Below are 20063 nucleotides of genomic sequence, written 5' to 3'. Positions count from 1 at the left end.
AACATGTCTACAAAATGTAATCCAGACAAGTCGCACCATCTGGCATAAAGGAGAGCAACAAATCTGTTTGCAAAGGATCACGACTGCACGGGTACTGCTGCTCTGACGTCAGGAGCGCGAGCGTGTTAATCTGCATGTGAGCATCTCAACTTGAGCTGGGGCCGAGAGCAGCTCCGCACGATTGCTGTCATATCGGGACCTTGACCACATGTCAAAAATAGAAACATGATCACCATCACAAGTCATTACGCATATGTCAATTTTTAAAAGATTCCAAAATGTGCTTTTATGATGATGAGAATGACCAAAAAGTCATTTTACGGTGTTCTCCTTTTTGCCCATATTTTGGTTGATGCGCAATGGTTAGGTTTTAGTTGTTAGGCGTTTTTTCCATTGAAAGAAGCCTGATGCGCGAACATGGAAGGATTGACAAAGGACTTTGATTGGGTAGTTGCGAAAGGTTTTCATCTTCGGAATGTGGCATGACTCCATCAAATTAGCGATGTAACTTTTTTTTAAGCTTGTTTTTTTTTTCACTTCCAAGAGCAATAACCATTTGGTTGAGAAGATCAAAAGTGCGCGGGACTGGCGACTTAGTCACAGCTCCAGGAGTCTTAAGGCAGAATCAAACATGACGTTGTCTCTCACGGATTCATAAGGTCCATCCGGGACCAGTTATGGTTCCGGTTTTAGTTCTAGTTACGGTCCACCCAAAGAACATCGAGCGTTCTGTTGGACCTCCTTCGGCGGTAACAAGAATAAAGACAGAGGCAGACGCCGTCCCTCGAGTGGCGCTCTTCACACTTTAGTCTCCAAGCCATTCATGTCCACTGCACAATGGTCCTTGTTCTTCCTGGGATGTTGCGGGGGGGCGCGCGGCTTTCTTCTGTCGGGCGGGGCCCGCAAGCCCTCCTCCAGCTGCATGAGGCGCGCCACCTCGGGCTGTACCGGTGTGTGCTTGGACGGCAGCCGGTAGTTGCTGTTGGTGTTGTGGCAGTTCATGAGTGGAGCCACCACGCCGGCGCCGGTGTGGCTCTCGCACATGAGCGGCACCTGAAGGCCACCAGGGGAGTCGGGTGGGAGGACCAAAGAAGTGAAATTAGAAAGTAAGACAGCGGGACAGACACAAGGGAATGAGAATGAGGGCACAGGAAGCTGAACGAGGAAGCGATTGCTCACCCCGTCTCCTTCCTTGATAAAGTCCTTCCTGCAGATGTGGGCCATGATTCCGGTGGCGAGGGCGTCACCCATGACGTTGACCATGGTGCGGAATCTATCTCTGTGCGGCAAGATGCCAAAAGGTGACGTACATCGCAAAGGCGTTGCCAGCATTCCCTGCAACTTACAGCGCCCAATCGACGGCGATGATGAGGCTGATGTCGTCGGTTGGCAGGCCAACGGAGGTGAGCACGATCACCATGGTGACCAGGCCCGCTTGGGGGATGCCTGCCGCGCCGATGCTGGCGGCTGTGGCTGTGATGCTGGAAAAGAAGGCAGGAAAGAAGGACATGAAGCGCGGAAAGATTCTTGAGCTCACCTGCAAACTACAAGTACAAGATGACCATCATTTCAAACTGATCCTAGAAAAGTCTCAGTGCAGCTCTGCTTACCTTGTATCATGGTTACTTTAACCCTAGCCACAACACACTCAATTCCGTTGACTATAGAGCAAGGAAGGGAGGGAAACATACAGAGGGTATGAGGACTTGGGGAAGCCAAATGTCAGGAGGCAGCAAGTCAAGAAAGATCCACATAGCAAGTGAGGACAACGGGATCCACAACAGGTGATAGAGCACGTGAAGCCGAAAGCTGGGAGCGACACGAGGGAACGCGAGGGAAGGAAGAAGTGAGGTTCCAGGAAGCAATGTCGGATGGACTGCTGTGAGGCGCCCACTGACCTGATGGTGATGATCTGCCCAAAGTCCAGCTCATAGTTGTTAACCTGCGCAATAAAGATGGCGGCGACGGCCTCGTAGAGTGCTGTGCCGTCCATGTTGATGGTGGCGCCCACGGGCAGAACGAAGCGGATGATGCGCCGATCGATGTGGTTGTTCTCCAGGAGGCACTTGAAGGTGATAGGCAGCGTGGCCGAGCTACACGCACAACACAATCACAAGTGGGAGTGCCGCCCGTACGGCCCAGCACCACGAGCAGGCCAGGTTCCAATGGTTACCTGGATGAGGTGGCCAGGGCTATGAGGAGCGCCTGCAGGATTCCACGAATGTAGACGATGGGACTCTTCTTGGTGATGAAGAAGTACATGGCGGGCAGAATGAAGAGGCCGTGCAGCACCAGGCCGAAGACCACCGTGACCGCGTAGAAGCCCAACTTCTTCCCCATGGCCGAGGGGTCGCTCATCTCCAGGATCTTGCCCGCCACCAGGAACACGATCCCGAACGGGAAGTACCTGCCGCATGAGGAGAGACGACGGGGACCCAACGCTTCCGTCAACCCCGTTCTTCTGACCACTCTCACCGCTGCACTGAGCCATAAAACATTCTGACTCGACTTTGTGCTTACCAAATAACGATGGCGACTATTTTGAGCACAGCCTCATTCAAACTCTGGCAGAAGTTGACCAAGGCGCTGCCGTTTGGCCCCATCCTGCCCAACATGATGCCTGCAACATCACCGCATCGCACTTGACATGGCCGCTTTGCTGAGCCCATCTCCCAAAGCACCTAAAGCTTACCCATGGTGGCAGAGAAGATGACGATGCCCAGGACATTCATCCCGTCACTGGTCCCCTCCTTGGTTTTGACCAGCACGTCGGGGGGCGGCGTCAGGTCCAGTGAGAAGTTCTGGACGTCACTTCCGTTGTCGTCCTGGATGCCGTAGATCAGCGGTCGCCTCGTGACCAACTGGGACGGTGTCTGGGCCAATGTGGGCTTGGTCTGCACCGTGTACTGGCTGCTGGTTCGATACTGACAAAAAACACAGAAGCCTTCAGTGCAACATGGTGTAGATCCAGGACACCGTGGAGACTGCCACGGAGGACAGGATGGTGGACAAGATGGCGCACATGAACAGCAACATGGACAACGCAAAACCATGGACAGCAAAGTCTGAACATTGACAGGAGGGGGTGCCATCTTGTTCCCCAAATGCAGTGGAATATGAGGATGGAGACCAATTCCAAAATGCGCCGCATGGAAGCGATATTTTGCATAGAAACCTCACGATGTATATTTGATGTCAATCAGACTTCATCATCATGGCAAGAAATAGCCTCTGAATATCAAGACAATGTTCGTGCTTGGTATCGTTCGGATGACGATGGAAAAAACACAGTCTTACACTGCACATTATGGTTGAGCAGCTTAGGTTAGGGGATGGTGGCCAATATGGACCACACGACCAACAAGATGATTGTGACCAAGATGAAGGACAAGATGGAATGAGGGTAAAAACAGATTTTGGATGGTGGATGAGATGGCAGACATGATTGTAGAGCACATGAATGACAAGATGTCTCTTTGCTTCACCTGTTGAAAGGTAGCCTGCACCAGATTGGCCGGGAACATGTTCCTGCGGGATGAATGCTATCCGTTAAAAAGCCCTCTTTGAGAGCACTGGCAGATGTATGTTGGGGCAAAACCATGAAAAGACTTGTTACCTGAATCATTAAGTACATTATAAAGCCAATGTATTGTTATTATTATTAATTATCATTATTATTATTAGGGTTCCCAGGTTTGACCCCTGGGGAACGCCAAAGGTCATAGCCATTTGGTCAGAGACACAATCACTCATTTTATCCTGTCCTCAAGGTAATACTTGAATCAGTTTAGAGCAAAGGATTCTACCCTCCCCAAAAAGATCATATGGTCCAGCGTTTTTCTAAGACGGGTGTCCTCTTGATACTGTCAGGATGAGTGGACTGGCTGAGAATGGGGCATGCTTTCGTCTCACCGGATGAGGTCAAGCAGAGCGTCGGCCGAGCTCATGATGGGCTTGCTGCTGTCCTCTGAGTCCTCCTTCTGGGCGGCGCCGCCCGGGTGGATGACGGATACCATGACGATGCCCACGATAACGGCCACGAAGGTGGTCCACAGGTAGTAGGACACGGTGATCAGGCCTAGCCGACTGGAGCACTTGGCGTCCAGCGCCGCCAGGCCCGACATCAAACTGCACGGGGAACAGGCGAGAAGTCATTATGGAAGCAGCACGTTCGGGTGCGTGGTGCCAACATGAAGGTCATGCAAGGTCACAATGCCATGTGCACGTGACGTCAACATGGAGTGAAATGAAAGCCTGATGAGGCAGACGTGATGCCAACATAAAAGCAGCATGAAGGCGGGTTGCAGGCGTGCTGGGGCCTATCCCAGTTGACTTGGGGCAGTAGGCGGGGGGGGACACCCTGAACTGGTTGCCAGCCAATTGCAGGGCACACAGTCAAACAGTCGTTCACACTCACACCTACGGGCAATTTTGTGTGTTCAATCGTCCTACCATGCCTATTTTTGGGATGTGGGAGGAAGCACAGGGAGAACATGCAAACACTACACTTGGAGGACTGGAGCCTGAATTGAACTGGCAACCTCTGAACTGTGGATGTGTTAACCAGTGCGCCAACAAGTCGCCCCACAAAACAGCATGAAAGCCTCAAATGTATTTCATGCTGCCTTCATCTGTGTTCCATGTAGGCAAAGTCAAGTTGGTTTCGTGCAGTCAACATTTTGCCTTCATGTTGGCTTAGTGGCGTGTGCTACAAATGTGAGGATCACTCTTTAATCCTGCTCCGCACACACGCACGCATGCACGCACACACACGCACGCACATGCACAACCACACGCACACACACACGCACACGCACACACACACGCACGCACGCACAGAAACACACACACACGCACACAAACACACACACACACACACACACAGAGTAATAGTGTGATGCGAGCACCTGGACACGACCAGAGGCAGAATCAACATCTTCAGCATCCTCATCAGTAGCTCACCGGGAAACTGGAAATATTTCACTTCCTGTGTGGGCGAGAGAGCACAGAAAGGCGCTTTCACTACTTCCTGCGCTTGGCTTTCCCAACGAGCTTCACAGTCGGCAATGTTTTGAGTCCCACCACCCCAAAAAAGTAGTGGGACGTAAATCAGCAGTTAATGCAACATGATTTCAATTTGTTGGCCGATCCTTCCGTTGAGCGCATATTGGCCACTGGGGGCAGTGTCGTGCTTTTGTCTTATGGTTTAGTATTGTATTTCCGACATTGGCCGCTGAGCAGTTGGTTTTTTGGTCAGCATGACGGTTGTTGGGGGAGGCCACGTAAACAGTGCGGCACCGGTGCTAACAGCGCTAACCAATGAAATGGTGGTCGTCGTCAAGAAAGTCAGCCGACATGCGTTAGCTGGCGGAAGGGGAGGAGGAGGCCTAATGGATGGCAGATAAAGAGCTTTTCTGGCAGCTATTAAGCGCCCGCGGCTTAGTTTTCCTGTGTGACAGCGGGATCAGCAGCCAGCAAAAACACACACACATTTTACCGATACACTTATGTACACAGTGGTGCAAAACCACGCACACACATGATTCAACTAAGCTCAACTTTATTTATGGAGCCCACACGGATACACTCCGGCACGCGCAGGTCTTCTTTTGAAAGGTTTGTTCCTTGCGGCTCTGTCCAATCAGCAGATGTAAACAACCAACATGGCCGACCCAACGGCATGACCTCCCGACACAACACGCAATGGAACCTTGTCATTGGTGTTCAAGGTAAATATTACCACGCGCACCCATTTTGGTGAGCATGAGGATAAAGGTGCCAATCCCCCATTAAGAGATGCTGGAATGTAAAGGTACATTTTATTATTAGTTTTAAATTTCAATTAATCAATTTGAAATTGTAATTTCAATGCAATGTTTTGATTGCCATTTCTTTCTTAGGAGGTGGCGGATGCAATGTTTTGATTCCGCCATTTCTTTCTTAGGAGGTGGTGGATGCAATTTTTTGATTCCGCCATTTCATTCTTAGGAGGTGCTGGAACAAAGTTTTGTCATCTAAACCTACGTTGAACTCGAATTTCAAATCAATCAATCGGAAACAGTCATTAAGTTAACAGTTTTGACATCAGTCAAGCATTTCCTATGTTTGCATTGAGGAATGAGGCAGAGCTGACCTGCTCGGAGAGCCGCTTAGTCCTGAGGAAGAATCCCAGGAGGCAACCGATGACAACGGCCAGCACAGACATGATGAGGAGGCCATTTTGTTTGCAGACATTCTTTACCCTCAGCCAAACGGCCTCCAGCGCCACCGCCATGGTCACCTGCTGACCAGGCTGGCGGCCCGCCTGCACCGCCGCCTACGCCACCAACGCCTCCCTCAGCACGCCATACGGGCGCCAAGTCGCGAGCAACGCGGTCCCCAGATGCAAACAGGAAGTGAAAAAAAGTAACTTCCTGCTGGTGCGCGGCACTTCTACAGCTCTCCGTCCCGTCTCGGCATCCCGCTCATCCTCTCGGGCTGCTGTGGCACTCTGCGCTAAACCGGCGCTTTCGGGGCCGGATACTAAGCCCGCGCAACCAATCGCCGCCTGCCCCGCCCAGTGCAATCCGTTAACAGCTGGTGGCCACAGTTAGCATGTCCAATCCTGTTACATGTAGTCAACGGTCTGAACACGGATTAACAGTGTGGACATAAAAAAATGTTGGCAGACGAAGCGCCACTCCCCGCCTCATTGTGACTCTCCCAGGCTCGTCATTCAAAAGCTTGCACAGTGTGGTGATTGGGAAATGGGGAATGAGCGCATGATGATCCGAACCGTTGGCTCATTCCCAACATGAGGACTCAATTGCTGAAACGATGTATCCAATAACGGCCGGTAGGGCCGGACAATCAATAGAAATTTCATTCAATGTCTTGTAAATTTGGTCTTTTCACGCTGATGAACACTTTATCGACGAAAGAAAACGATTATTTTTTTCAAATGGTGCGTTACTTTCCCATATAGTGAGCCTGTGCGGCAAGCGCGTGACATGCAGGTGGCTCTGCTGTCCTTGAGCATGCGCCACGCTGGAGTTTACAAGAAAAAAACGGTGACATGCAGGTGATTCTGCTGTCCCTGAGCATGTGCCGCGCTGGAGTTATAAAATAATTGGAGTTTACAAGAAAGCTAAACACACGTCAAAAATATTTACACACATTGTGATTGTTATTCACAAGACATACTTCATTTTAGAACGATCGCCAGTGCTAATGCTAAAGTCAACGTAAAATCCCATTGACGTGCTGAGGGCAAAGAAGCAATAACAAATACACACAAAGGCTGTACAGAAAGGCAACGTGAAAATGTGTACATTATATACATATATATATATATACACATATATATACATATATATATAAATAAATTGTTATAATAATTATTATTATTATAACAATTTTTTTATAAAAAGGTGCACGCACTTGCAATTGTGTGGGCACTCCCTGCCTTCTGCTGGTGTGGGCAACTTTCGTGCCATAATTCATCAATTTAGAAGTTTTATTTTGAATTAAATTTTCTTTTTAATTTGGAAAAGAAAATCTGCGATGTAGTGAAATCGCGATAAACGAACCGCGATGTAGCGAGGGATTACGTATGTAGTATGTATATACAGATTACTGTATTTATGTATATACCGTAATCTGTATATATGCATATACAGTACAGTCAAACCTCGGTTTTCGAACGTAGCGGTTCTCGAACAAATCGGAATTCGAATAAAAAATTCGAGATTTTTTTGCTTCGGTTGTCGAACAAAATTCGGAGGTCAAACCTCGCGAGATGACTTTTATTATTACTATTATTATTATTATTAATCTTATTATTATTATAATTATTATAAACATTTACGTTATAACTTGTCTGGTGTTTTATTCCTTGTTTTTATATTCGCCATGCAAAACATAAAAATCAGACATTTGGTTAACTGCTTTATATGACAATATGGATGTGTTTTACGTTGTTATATGAGTTGGTGTCCCCAAAATTAACAAATGTCGGTGTTGTGAATTTTTATTCTGGTATCATGCAATGTTTATCTCACTAGTAAGCCTAAGTGTGACCGGGTCATGTTCGGGTTAGGTTCGTGTGGGATTGTTTGGGGCTTGGTCCAGGAAGGTAGACTCATTGGGGCCAGACACATCTGGTTTCCATTAACAACTGCTAAGATACGCACCGTGTAGAGTTAGGGAGGCGGACTGCGGGGTCATAGGTCAGCCAACAGCCCCATGTGCGCGCTCCCGCGTAAAGTGAAGCGCAAGAGTATAAGTTTTAGGGCGAGAGTAGACAAAAGGACTCGACATCTTGGCTAGGGCGCGAGACACTTCTCTCTGACATCGGTTGAATAAAATCTTTCCCCAATCAGCCATGTGTGACTGACGTTTTCCTTCCCCAAGCCAGCATTTTTTTCACCATTTTGTTTGGAAGACCAGCTGACCATCGAAGAGAATTCACCACATCGGCATAACGTTTTTTTTTTTTCCAACCTTTTATTCAATCACAAACATAAACACATTCGGTATAATAACACCATCAACTACTAGCCAACAAATACAAAATTAAAATATCAATATCGGCATAACGTGTGTCGGCTAGAAATAGCATAGCAGCAATGCTGTCACTCACTGACTCACTGACTCACTGACTCACTGACTCACTGACTCACTGACTCACTGACTCACTCACTCACTCACTCACTCACTCACTCACTCACTCACTCACTCACTCACTCACTCACTGACTGACTGACTGACTGACTGACTGACTGACTCACTCACTCACTCACTCACTCACTCACTCACTCACTCACTCGTGAAGACCAATCAGCAGCGCCAGCGAGCGTTAGATGGAGGAGGGACTTTACGAGTCAGTGACGTAATTTCCCATTCACGAACGAGTCGTGAATTTATTATTATTATTTTTTTTTTAATAAACATTTATGTTAAAGCTTATCTAGTTTTTTATTCCTCGTTTTTATACTCGCCTATTAAAACATAAAAATCACACATTTGGTTAACAGCTTTATATGACAATATGTATGTGTTTTACGTTGTTATATGAGTTGGTGCTCCCCAAAATAACAAATGCCGGCATAACGTTTTTTTTTTCAGCTTTTTATTAAAACACAAACACATTCGGTATAATAACACCATCAACTACAAGCCAACAAATACAAAATTAAAACATCAATGTCGGCATAACGTGTGTCGGCTGTAAATGGTTTTAGCAGCAATGCTGTCTGTCACTCACTCGTGCAGACCAATCAGCAGTGCCAGCGAGCGTTAGATGGAGGAGGGACTTTACGAGTCAGTGACGTAACGTCCCGTTCACGAACGAACGAATCTGTGAGTGAACGAATCACTCGGTGAGTGAATCACTCACTGAGTGCTTCGCATTTCCAGTTCACCGCGAGAACGGATCAGTGAGGGAACGAAGTCCCATGATCGTCACACACACATCTGTGTGTGGTGAAATTTGTCCTCTGCATTTAACCCATCCCCGTGTGATTTTAATCCATCCCCTGGGGGAGAGGGGAACAGTGAGCAGCAGCGGTGCCGCCCTCGGGAATCATTTGGTGATCTAACCCCCCAATTCCAACCCTTATAGCTGAGTGCCAAGCAGGGAGGCAATGGGTCCCATTTTCATAGTCTTTGGTATGACCCGGCTGGGGTTTGAACCCACAACCTTCCAGTCTCAGGGCGGACACTCTGCCACTATGCCACTGAGCTGGTTTTATGTTGTTATATGAGTTGGTATCCCCAAAATTAACAAATGTCGGCATAACGTTTTTTTTCAACCTTTTATTCAAATACAAACACATTCGATATATAATAACACCATCAACTACAAGCCAACAAAACCAAAACTAAAATCAATGTCGGCATAAAGTGTGTTGGCTGGCAATGGCATAGCGGCAATGCTGTCTGTCACTCACTCGTGAATCTTCGCGAACGACCAATCAGCAGCGCCAGCGAGCGATAGATGGAGGAGGGACGTTGGGAGTCAGTGACGTAATTTCCCGTTCATGAACGAGTCAGTGAATAGTTGTATTGTTTGATGTGTATGGGTTGTTTCCACTGGATGTAAAAAACAAAAACAAAAAAAACGTAACAGTGTGTGTGTGAGTGTGTCTGTGTGTGAGTGTGTGTGTGTGTGTGTGTGTGTGTGGGGGGGGATTCATTGCATTGAACGCTTCGTTTGAACGAGTCTTTTGAGTGAACTGATTCTAAAGATTCACTTCACCTATAAGAACTGGAATGCACATCACTACACCCTACCTCAAATCAAAGCACGGCTGAATAACATAAAGAACATGGAGAATTCTTAACACATACTGTAAATATGTTTTTAGAACTTTTATTATTATCATTTTTTATATAACAAGGTACAAGTGTACATACTGTAAATATGTTTTTAGAGCTCTCTTATACCGTTCTTTTCCGTGTATAATGCGCCCCCATGTATAATACGCACCCTAAAAATGGCATGTTGATGCTGGAAAAAAGCTTGTACCCATGTATAATACGCACCCAGATTTTGACTCCTACTTAAGTCCGCGAACGTAAAATTATTTCAGAAAAAGGATCATCTTTGGGAACAACCGGATGTTCTGCCGGTCAGTATCACTGCGCATGCGCTAGCATACTCAATAGCGAAGAAATGTTTCGGATTTGTGTAGGGTACATTGTGACAGCAAACGAGCAGGTGATCTCGCAAGCGTCTGATACGAGAGCATTGTGTTCGTATGGAGTGTGTTTGAAGTGAACAGCAGAGAAGAAAGCACATCTGTAATGGCGGCCTCCGCATGATATCCGGATTTAAAAAAAAAAAAAAAAAATTTGAGAATTTTTTTTTTTTTTGTACCCATGTATAATGCGCACCCCAGATTTTAGGACAATAAATTAGCTAAATTTTGCGCATTATACACGGAAAGAAACGGTAATAACCATTTTTCTATAAGTCAAAGTCAAAGTCAGCTTTATTGTAAAGGGAAATGTGCTTTCGGCAGTTTGCAAACATATTTTGTTAAGGCAGCGCTAGATTTATAATAATATCAACATAATTTTCAGTAGTGTCCTTGTGTGGTGATTAATAAGTGGAAAGGAATGTGCAGGCTACACTAATTGGTTTTCTTCAAAGTATTGAGGAACAGGATGTCCAGAAAGGGAACGCGAAAAACAACTCGTCTTTGTGGTCCAGACACCTGTGCTGAGCAGGGGAAAACCCAAACGAGGAGGAGATGACCATCAACCAATCACCACACAATATTTTGCATGCTTGAATATTCATATTGTGTTTCTTTAAAACTGGGCAACCCGGAAGAATGTGTTGTCTTTGATGGTCACGAAGGCACATGAGTTTTTGTGTTAAGGACCCGAGACCCAGGCGCCTGTATTAGCTTGCTTAAGTGTTGATCATAGTTTGGAGTCAGATCAATAGATAAAATCCGTATCCTAACAGTTTCTTGGTGACCCCGTACGTGATGTCAAGAGAAGGGTAATTGACTAACTCGTGGTCTGTGTCCAAGTCATCGGACAGTTAGTCTGGGACAGCTGTCTCCCGGTCGGCGTACCGTTTGAATAAGGAATAAGCGCACAACGTTGAGCTGGTACGACGTCTCCTAAACCCTGAGCTCATCAATGATAAGGTAAGCAGGATACCTGTTACTATATGTCGAAATTCTGCAAATTGAAAGAGGAAATTTAAGAGGAGACTGTCGTTCAGATCAAATAAGGTGTGCAAGAAGTTAAGTTACATATACGGTGAATAAGATTGGAACTTACGTGTGTATTAAGTTACATATACGGTGAATACGTTTGGAACTTATGTGTGTATCGTGTACGGTAAAGTCAGGGACTTTCGCGTACTAAGGATAGGTCAGGGACCTAGTGCTTCGTCGTGGCGGACAAGGGTGCGGTGACGATCGCATTCAAATAGCTGGGGTGCTTGTGAGATCCCCGAGGAGAAGTGAGGCCTCCTCAAAAAGTATCCGGTGGTAACTGTTCCTCCTGTGAGAGACCAGACCGCTAAAATATCCAAAATGTGCAACCAAATTGGGGGGAGTGTGTGTGTGATGAGAGGAATGAATGAAGTGAGATTGAGAGGAATGTATGCTGACGTGGAAGCACAAATCGTGAGCTACATGAGAGATGGATTCGAATCCCTTTGTCTGTATGTTCTGTGTATGTGCGTAATCTCTGTACAGAGAATGTTCAAGAAAGGAGGGGGCCCGTTCGGCTCCAAGGCGTAGAATGGCGCTATACCGGCGAGGGTGGGGGCCAGCGGGACGCGCGGGCCTGGCCAGATTGTGACGTCAACGTTGATACGCTGACCCACGTCCAGGGTGCTGTGCCGAGGAGTCCGCAAAGGTGGGGCTGGGTCCCCCCGGGAGAGGTCAATGTTGAGGAGAACTGAGGCAAGATGAGGGGAGATACAATGTTGATGAGCAAAGGGTGCACGACCAACAGCGAACGTTCATGATTGAAACTGAAACATCACTGGCACTAATGTTTAACAGTGTGCAAATAGGCGAGAGAGGGGTGTACTTGTGGGTCTTAGGAAAACAGTTGGGCCGTGGCAGCAGTGATTTATGGCAGGAGGCTACACATTTGGCCCAAGACAGATAGAAAGAGGGAGTGAGACAAGAGAGGGGGGCTAATTTGTAAATAGTGAGGAGATAATTGCTCAATTGATGGGGGTTAATAATTATCCAAATTTTTACAGTGACATGACCCTTGCGACAATTGATTTATTTATTTTCTGATAGGCATTTAGGGTTAGGATTAACAATCCATCCATCCATCCATTACTGGTGCGGCTTGTCTTTACGAGGGTCACGGAGGATTACCGTTTTCTTCCGTGTATAATGCGCAAAATTTAACTAATTTATTGTCCTAAAATCTGGGGTGCGCATTATACATGGGTACAATTTTTATTTATTTATTTATTTATTTATTTATTTATTTATTTATTTATTTATTTATTTATTTATTTATTTATCTATTTATTTATTTATTTATTTATTTATTTATATATTTTTATTTTTTTATTTATTTTTTTAAAAAGTCAAGGTACAACAAAACCAACAACAGGACTGACCAACAAAGACGTGGAACAAAAAGACAGGGTGACATTACCAAAGACAGGAACAGAAACCAAACAGACATCATGACATCATCCGACGGTGAGCGAGGGGCAGACAGGACTTAAATACAAAACACGTTACATTGATTGAGGTGACACAGGAAGAGAGGGGCGACGCGAACAGAAACTATGGCAACCTAGACACATAGCAAAACTGGGGACGAGACATGACAAATCTCCCTTGAAATAAAACTCGCATTCAGCCATCCTGCCCAACACACTTAGTCAGTAAAATTCATAATTGACGACACATTGTTTGATGCGATGGTGCACTCCTTGATGGTGTGTTATTGTCAAATATTGTTTGTTTTTTAATCTCCATCGCGGACCGGACGTCATACGGAGGCAGTATGACTGCGCATGCGCACTATGGATCCGATGCGCAAGACACGTCAGCTATATAAAGAGCGAGAGTTGTCTTCTTCCTATTAGTTTCAATTCACAGTTTAATTAGCAGTTTCAATCAGCAAATAACAAAATGCGTATTACAGGTAATATTTTATTTCACAACACTTTGCCTTGTTCCTTTCGTCTCTGCTGTTCACTTCAAACACGCTCCATACGACCGCAATGCTCTCGTATCAGACGCTTGCTCGATCACCTGCTCGTTTGCTGTCACAATGTACCCTACACAAACCCAAAACATTTGTTGCGGCTCCGAGTCACGACGAGGGGCAAGTTTTGGTTTCCAAGGGTGTTTTTATTCCTCTTCAACGTCTCTCCCATACAGAGCCGCCTTTTTCACATGTCCGCACGCCACTTCCCTCTCTTTTCATCTGATCGCGGTGGTGCCTTTACGGGCAGTCAGAGAAATCAACGCCAACAAAAAAAATACATCCAGCCTATTTAAGACCATACCAAAGACTATAAAAATGGGACCCATTGCCTCCCTGCATGTGTGACGATCATTGGGACTTAAAAAAAAAAAAAAAAAATTGGGTGCGTATTATACATGGGTACAGGCTTTTTTTCCAGCATCAACATGCCATTTGTAGGGTGCGTATTATACATGGGGGGGCATTATACACGGGAAAAAACGGTAACAATAATAACTAGAATTTATAATTTCTGGAGAAATTGTGTGCGAAGGCGAAAAGGCTGAATACAAATTCGGGGAATGCTACAAGATTATGTTTAAATTTGGAACGTGTTGAATTGGTCAGAAAATGGATGATAATATCAAAAGAATTTTGCAAAATTGGGCGTGAATTTTAAAGTTGAAAATTTGAAATTTTTCACAAGTGGGAAGTTTTGGAATAGGTAGGCATAAGATGAACAGTTAAAAAATTTTTTTGCAAAATGTTACCGCAATGTTGAAAGTGAAAATGTGAAATTTTAATCTAGAAAGTGAGAGAAGATCAATTGGAAAGTGAAAGAAGGTTAATTGGAGGAATTATGTGGAAGAAAATGAGAAATATTGAATGTGCCATGAAGAATGAATGGTGAAATATTGGCTTAAAATTTGTAAATTTCTCGAAAATCGGAAATATTTAGAATATTTGGCATGAATATTTGGAGTGTGTTAAAAGTGGAATGAAGTGAATCAGATGAATTCGTAGAAGTAGTTAAGCTAAAAAATGAATAAATAAAAAAGAGGCAGAAGAATGCAGAAGAAGTTGAATAATGATAAAGTCAAGGCAAGTCAAGTTTATTTATATAGCCCACAAGCAAGTCTCAAAGGGCTTCAAACGTACAAAAATTGACAATTTAAAGTACAGGAACAATAAGTGTGAGGGCCACAATGATGATCATGACAGCAAAAATATTCCTAATTGGTTTTGATAGGTAGAAAGGGGGAGCGTGGAAGGTTTTCAACATTTGTGATATAGCGTGATTCCATTATCAAAAGTAAGCATTTCTTTTTAATTTTAAGAATTGGCATCAACAAAAATGAGAACGATAATCTTCAAGGTGATAGCGTAAGTGGCAGGAGGAAGCTGTGTATATTGTTTTTAAACATTATTTTTGGTATCATTATTTTTTTTAGGAGGGTCAGGTATGCTTGTGTGGAGATGAATGAAGGAACAAGGTAACAGTAAAAGGGAGTGCTCTATAAATTGTTGGTTCTTTGCCAGAGGTAGTTATTTGGAGGGATGAATTTAAACTGAAAGCAAAATGGAACTGTTCAGTGAAAGAAATATGGGAAGGTGGAAATATTGAAGTTACAGCTCAACACAAAGTGTCAAATGGTCCAAGTGTGAGATGTGAACAAATTAAATGGGGAGTTAAACCATGTTCCAGCATTATGCATATTGGCAATCGATAAGAGGACAGGAGACCATACAATTAGATAATAATTTTGGATTTAACATAAAGGGAAATTTTAATTGAGGAGAAAATTTTGCGTAGGGACGGTTCCTTTTTAGAATTTAATATTGTATGATTTTATGTGTGTGTTGTGGAATGACAATTTGTTTGTAATGGTGTATGAATTTCAAGTCTGTGCTTGTGGTGTGGTGTTTGTGTATTGTGAATGGCTGTGGACGATTTGACGTGTGACGACTTTGAGCTCACCCGACGGGGTGACGGACCAGGTGGACAGTGACCAAATGTTTGACGCTTGAGCTTGCGACAAGAGCACGCTCTGCTTTGTTTTTCTGTGTGACTGAATTATTTTTTTTTTTGCAGCAGCAGCAACAGCCACCAGCCAAGGAGCGGATTGCGCGCTGCTTGCGTAACTTGTTTTCATTCTTGCAGGTTGTCGATTGCGTTTGTGGAAAGTTTATATTGAATTTACAAGAATATGTTAACCCTTGCCCTTTTGGTTTTTATGATGAACTTGTTGATGACATGGTTTTCAGGACATGATCCGCGGGCGCCAGGATTCATTTTATGACTGTTTTTATTTTGATATTTGATGTCTGTTTTTGTGTGTACAAATGTCCGCTGTCAGCAGAGTTATAAGCTCACTGACAGGAGTGCGATGATTTTGTTTGTGTTGCCGAGCGTGTGGTGGACGAGCTAGAGGTTCCGCGGGCCTGGCTACAATGAGTGTAGTGATGAGAGGGGATGCTTTGCAGGTTCCTTTTGATACGTAATGACACATTGGGTGAATGTGTCAAAAGGGGGAGTGGTAAAATAGAAATGGGTGAGTAGGTTTCAATTTGTAATTGTGATATACAAAGGTTTTTTTTTTTCCAAATTCACTTGTTTTTAAGCTTTAACAGGACATGCCAGAATTCAACTAGCAGTGATGGAAGGAGCAGAGGAAGACCAGTGACATCTGGTTGTGGTGTGGTGACAACAAATTATATGATCGTTTGCCGAAGGATGGATCAGGTATCTGTGCCCTCGTGTCTTTGATAATGCCTGTAATGGTTGTGCCCATTGAAATACAGAATCTCAATTGGAACATGGAGTCCCCACTGGCGGGCCTCTTGAAGCGAGCCGTTTTGCCCCCATGGTTGAGCGACAACAATCCAACATATATTGACGACATGGGAGTGCCCCGGGGTGTGCCAGATAAGTATAAACTCGTTAATCAAGTGTACTCGGGATTCGAAAGCATTTTCCTATGGATCACCCCCAATAAAATGTTGACCGTATTAATTACGTTCCGACTGACCCAGGCGTTGGAAGGACCGAGGACACTAGATAAAAAGATAAAGATCATTCAGGTGTACGCACTGATATTTGGTCTGATTGGATGAAAACGTTCGGAAGCTGGAAAGGCCTCATCATGTCTGCGCTCGTTGCTGTGGCTATTTTTACTGCAGTGATGATTTTATGTGGTTGTTGTTGTATTCCATGTATTAGGTCACTCACTGTCCGGTTGATTGAGAAAACCGTTGGCCCGTTGTCACCGAATGGCCAATATACCCTGCTGACTCAGCATGAGCCGCGGGGGGAAGAAAGGACCGACAGTGTGCTGGTTGCTGCTTGCTAGAGTAACTGGTGATGACCTCATAAATGAGGAATGTACAGAAGCCTGCGCTCCCGCACCACCAGACTCTCAAACAGCTTCATACTCCAGGCTGTCAGGATCCTGAACTCGCTTCCCCGTTCTGCGTAGCGTCCTGAACTTTTACTGTCTGTATGCACACTGGCTTTTATTCGTTGTGTTATCTATTTATTTATTATTTATTGTTACTTGTATTATTTATTGTTTGTGCCTTCTTGTTTTTTATATTGCGTTGTTTACTTGTATGTGTATTGTGTAATATGTTTTGTCACCATGGGATAGGGAAAACGGAATTTCGATCTCTTTGTGTGTCTCGGCATGTGAAGATGTTGACAATAAAGCAGACTTTGACTTTGACTATAACAATTTTTTTTATAAAAAGGTACAAGTGTACGCACTGCAATTGTGTGGGTACTCCTTGCCTTCTGCTGGCACGTGGGCAAGTTTCGTGCCATAATTCCTCAATTTAGAAGTTTCATTTTGACTTTTAATTTTTTTATTAATTTGTAAAAAAAATCTGCGATGTAGTGAAACCGCGATAAGCGAACCAGAATGTACCGAGGAATTACTGTATAATAAATTAGCCCTTTTCTTCCGAGTGGAGGTGGATTGATTTATTTTGAGACACATCTGTGTGCTCATGAATTTTACGCCTACAGACAGTATGCGTGACACACTACACGGGTGTTGTAGATTTCTGCATGTTCTATGTTCTGTGAAGTGCTTTTGTCAGGTTTAATTCGCTGACTGAATAACTATTAAGAGAAGAGCAACAGCAAACAAATCCCAAGTGAGATAGAATATTAAGTCTTTTCTCGCGAGGAGTGCAGTACAGATAGCCTACGACAATCTCACTACACTAAATATCTGTATGCACTCCCGCTCTTTTTATTTGGATTTGGCCTACCCACAATCGTGAGACTGTAGAAACTGGATGTCCTCTCAGTTTAGATCTTTGAAGTTGAAGCTTTAATAACTTTCATTCACAGTTACAGGTAGTACAGCATTGACTCCTCGCTCGTTCTGTTTAACTACAACTCTCCCGCTCTCTGTTTAACGCCCTCTCACTTCCTCCGTCTCTTAAAGGGGTAGTGTCTAATTATCACGACACTACATCTCTCCTTTTCTTTTAAATGAAATGTCCTTCCTTAGTTTCAGCTTTACTTACCCTGACAGAATGTACAATTGAAATAAAGTGGTTTCCAAAATACAGTCATGTAAAATTGTGATTCCGTATTATACTATGAATTCAAAATCAGATATACAAACACTTTAACAAATAACTAAGCTTAACATCTCTGAGCAGTACTGAACACACATTACTCTTGTGTCGATAACAAACATAACGGTGGCGAGAATTTGTCAGTGTCTCATCACTCTATGTAGCCTTTGCTATATCTCAGTGATGAGTCTTTGAGGCGGTCGTCTGTTTACCCTCACAGGGCGTCGCCTCCTGGTTTCAAGGTTAACGTGTTCAGGATCACCTGCTTGTCCATTAACACTGTCGTCATCACAGTTATCACCGTCTCCTGTTGTGAATGGGACTTCCGGTTTGTGCTTCAAGAGTTTGAAGTGCGATCTATGTCTTGTGAGTCTGTGGTCATGTCTCTGTGCAGTGACCATCGTTCCTTTCACTGTGATGACTTTGTAGGGGTTTGGGTTGAAGGGTGTCACAAGTTTTCCCGTCTTCCTCTGTTGTACCAGGACAACACCACCCTCCTTGAGCACAGAGTGTGATGCATTCCTCCTTTCGTCCGCATACTTCTTCATTTTGTCCTTCCTCAATCCATCTGACCGACGGAGATCATCATCACTGGGAGGATGAGAGATGGACGGTAGCTTTATACTTATGGGCCGACCATAGAACACCTCAGCCGGAGGCCGGTTGTACTTGCCTTCCAGCGTAGCTGTGTGGATCGCTTTGGTCAGAGTCCTGTTGAACCTTTCAACCGCAGTGTCGGCCTGTGGCCAGTAGGGGGTTATCTTCCTGTGGTGGAATCCAAGGTATCTTGCAAAGTCCGAAAAGGCCTTGCTTGAGAATGGGGGCCCATTATCGCTTTTCACCACTTTTGGGATTCCCACTATCGAAAAGATTTTGTCCATGACAGGGATGAGTCTGCATGCCGATGTAGATGGCATAATCTCCACAAAGGGAAACCTCGAACACTCATCCATGAGGACTAACAGGTAGTCATCTGAAGGAAAGGGGCCACAGAAGTCCACTGCAACATCCTCCCAAGGCCCCTGTGGGAGTTCAGACATTCGCAGTGGTTGATGCACAGTCTTGAGTACTGCATGTGTAGCAATGACGGAGACATGCATTCCAGTGTCCACGTCATCTGTGATACGGGGCGTGTGAAGTGTTTGTGGATGGCGTGACACGTAGTCTGCCGAGTTTGATTTTCCAGGTTTGTGAACAACTTTGAGCTTGTAAGGTTGCACCTGTATGAGACCTAGTTTAGTTGCAGTGTCATGGCCCAGCAGCGAGCCGTGGTCTCCATCAACAACGTAGAATGCTGCCTGAGCTGTTCTCCCATTGGCAGAGACTGTTGTGGTGACCTTACCATGAAGGGAAAGGGGAACGTTTGTACCATAAGGGTATATCCTTTTGCTTGACTGCTCCAGTTTGAGTTTTGTTTTCAACGCGCCGTAGGCTCTTCGATCCAGGAGATTAGCTGAGGCTCCCGAATCAACAAGAACATCAATGCATTCACCAGCTACCATGACTGACCTCACTGGTGGTTTTCTCCCCTCCGCAGCTCTAGTGACAAAGATGTACTCATCATCCGTGCTCGAGTCATCAGCCGCGAGATGAGTGATGGGAGCGGTGTCAGCACCGTCAGCAACAATAGTTTTGATTTGTCTGCTCCTGTTAGGCCACGACACCTCTTGTGCGCTCTGTGTCGGTTCCATTTTCTGTCCATGTTGACGGTGTTTCACCTTCATGCCAGGGCCGGAGAGACAGCAGCGGGCGAAGTGGTTGAATTTTCCACATGTCCGACACTGTAGACCTTTCGCTGGACA

General features: G+C 45.0%; 1 protein-coding gene across 2 annotated transcripts; it reads right to left on the bottom strand.

The window, feature by feature from the left end:
- Positions 1-245: 245 nt before the first annotated feature.
- On the bottom strand, positions 246-6523 carry slc1a7b (solute carrier family 1 member 7b). 2 transcript variants are annotated; one of them, XM_061297839.1, is made up of 11 exons: positions 6134-6523; positions 4908-4987; positions 3913-4128; positions 3410-3528; positions 2693-2944; positions 2521-2620; positions 2174-2407; positions 1899-2093; positions 1347-1481; positions 1180-1279; positions 246-1053 (listed from the first exon to the last, which is right to left on the bottom strand). In XM_061297839.1, the coding sequence occupies exons 1-11, from the start codon at positions 6272-6274 to the stop codon at positions 799-801; spliced, it is 1827 nt and encodes a 608-aa protein (XP_061153823.1). In that variant the 5' UTR covers positions 6275-6523; the 3' UTR covers positions 246-798. The 2 variants fall into 2 exon arrangements, with proteins under 2 accessions (XP_061153823.1, XP_061153822.1); XM_061297838.1 differs by having other exon boundaries at positions 2693-2924; positions 3486-3528.
- Between the last annotated feature and the right edge of the window lie 13540 nt (positions 6524-20063).

This window comes from Syngnathus typhle, linkage group LG14 (genome assembly GCF_033458585.1).
Source record: "Syngnathus typhle isolate RoL2023-S1 ecotype Sweden linkage group LG14, RoL_Styp_1.0, whole genome shotgun sequence".
Lineage (NCBI taxonomy): Eukaryota > Metazoa > Chordata > Actinopteri > Syngnathiformes > Syngnathidae > Syngnathus > Syngnathus typhle.
This window is presented reverse-complemented; position numbering and strand designations above follow the sequence as displayed.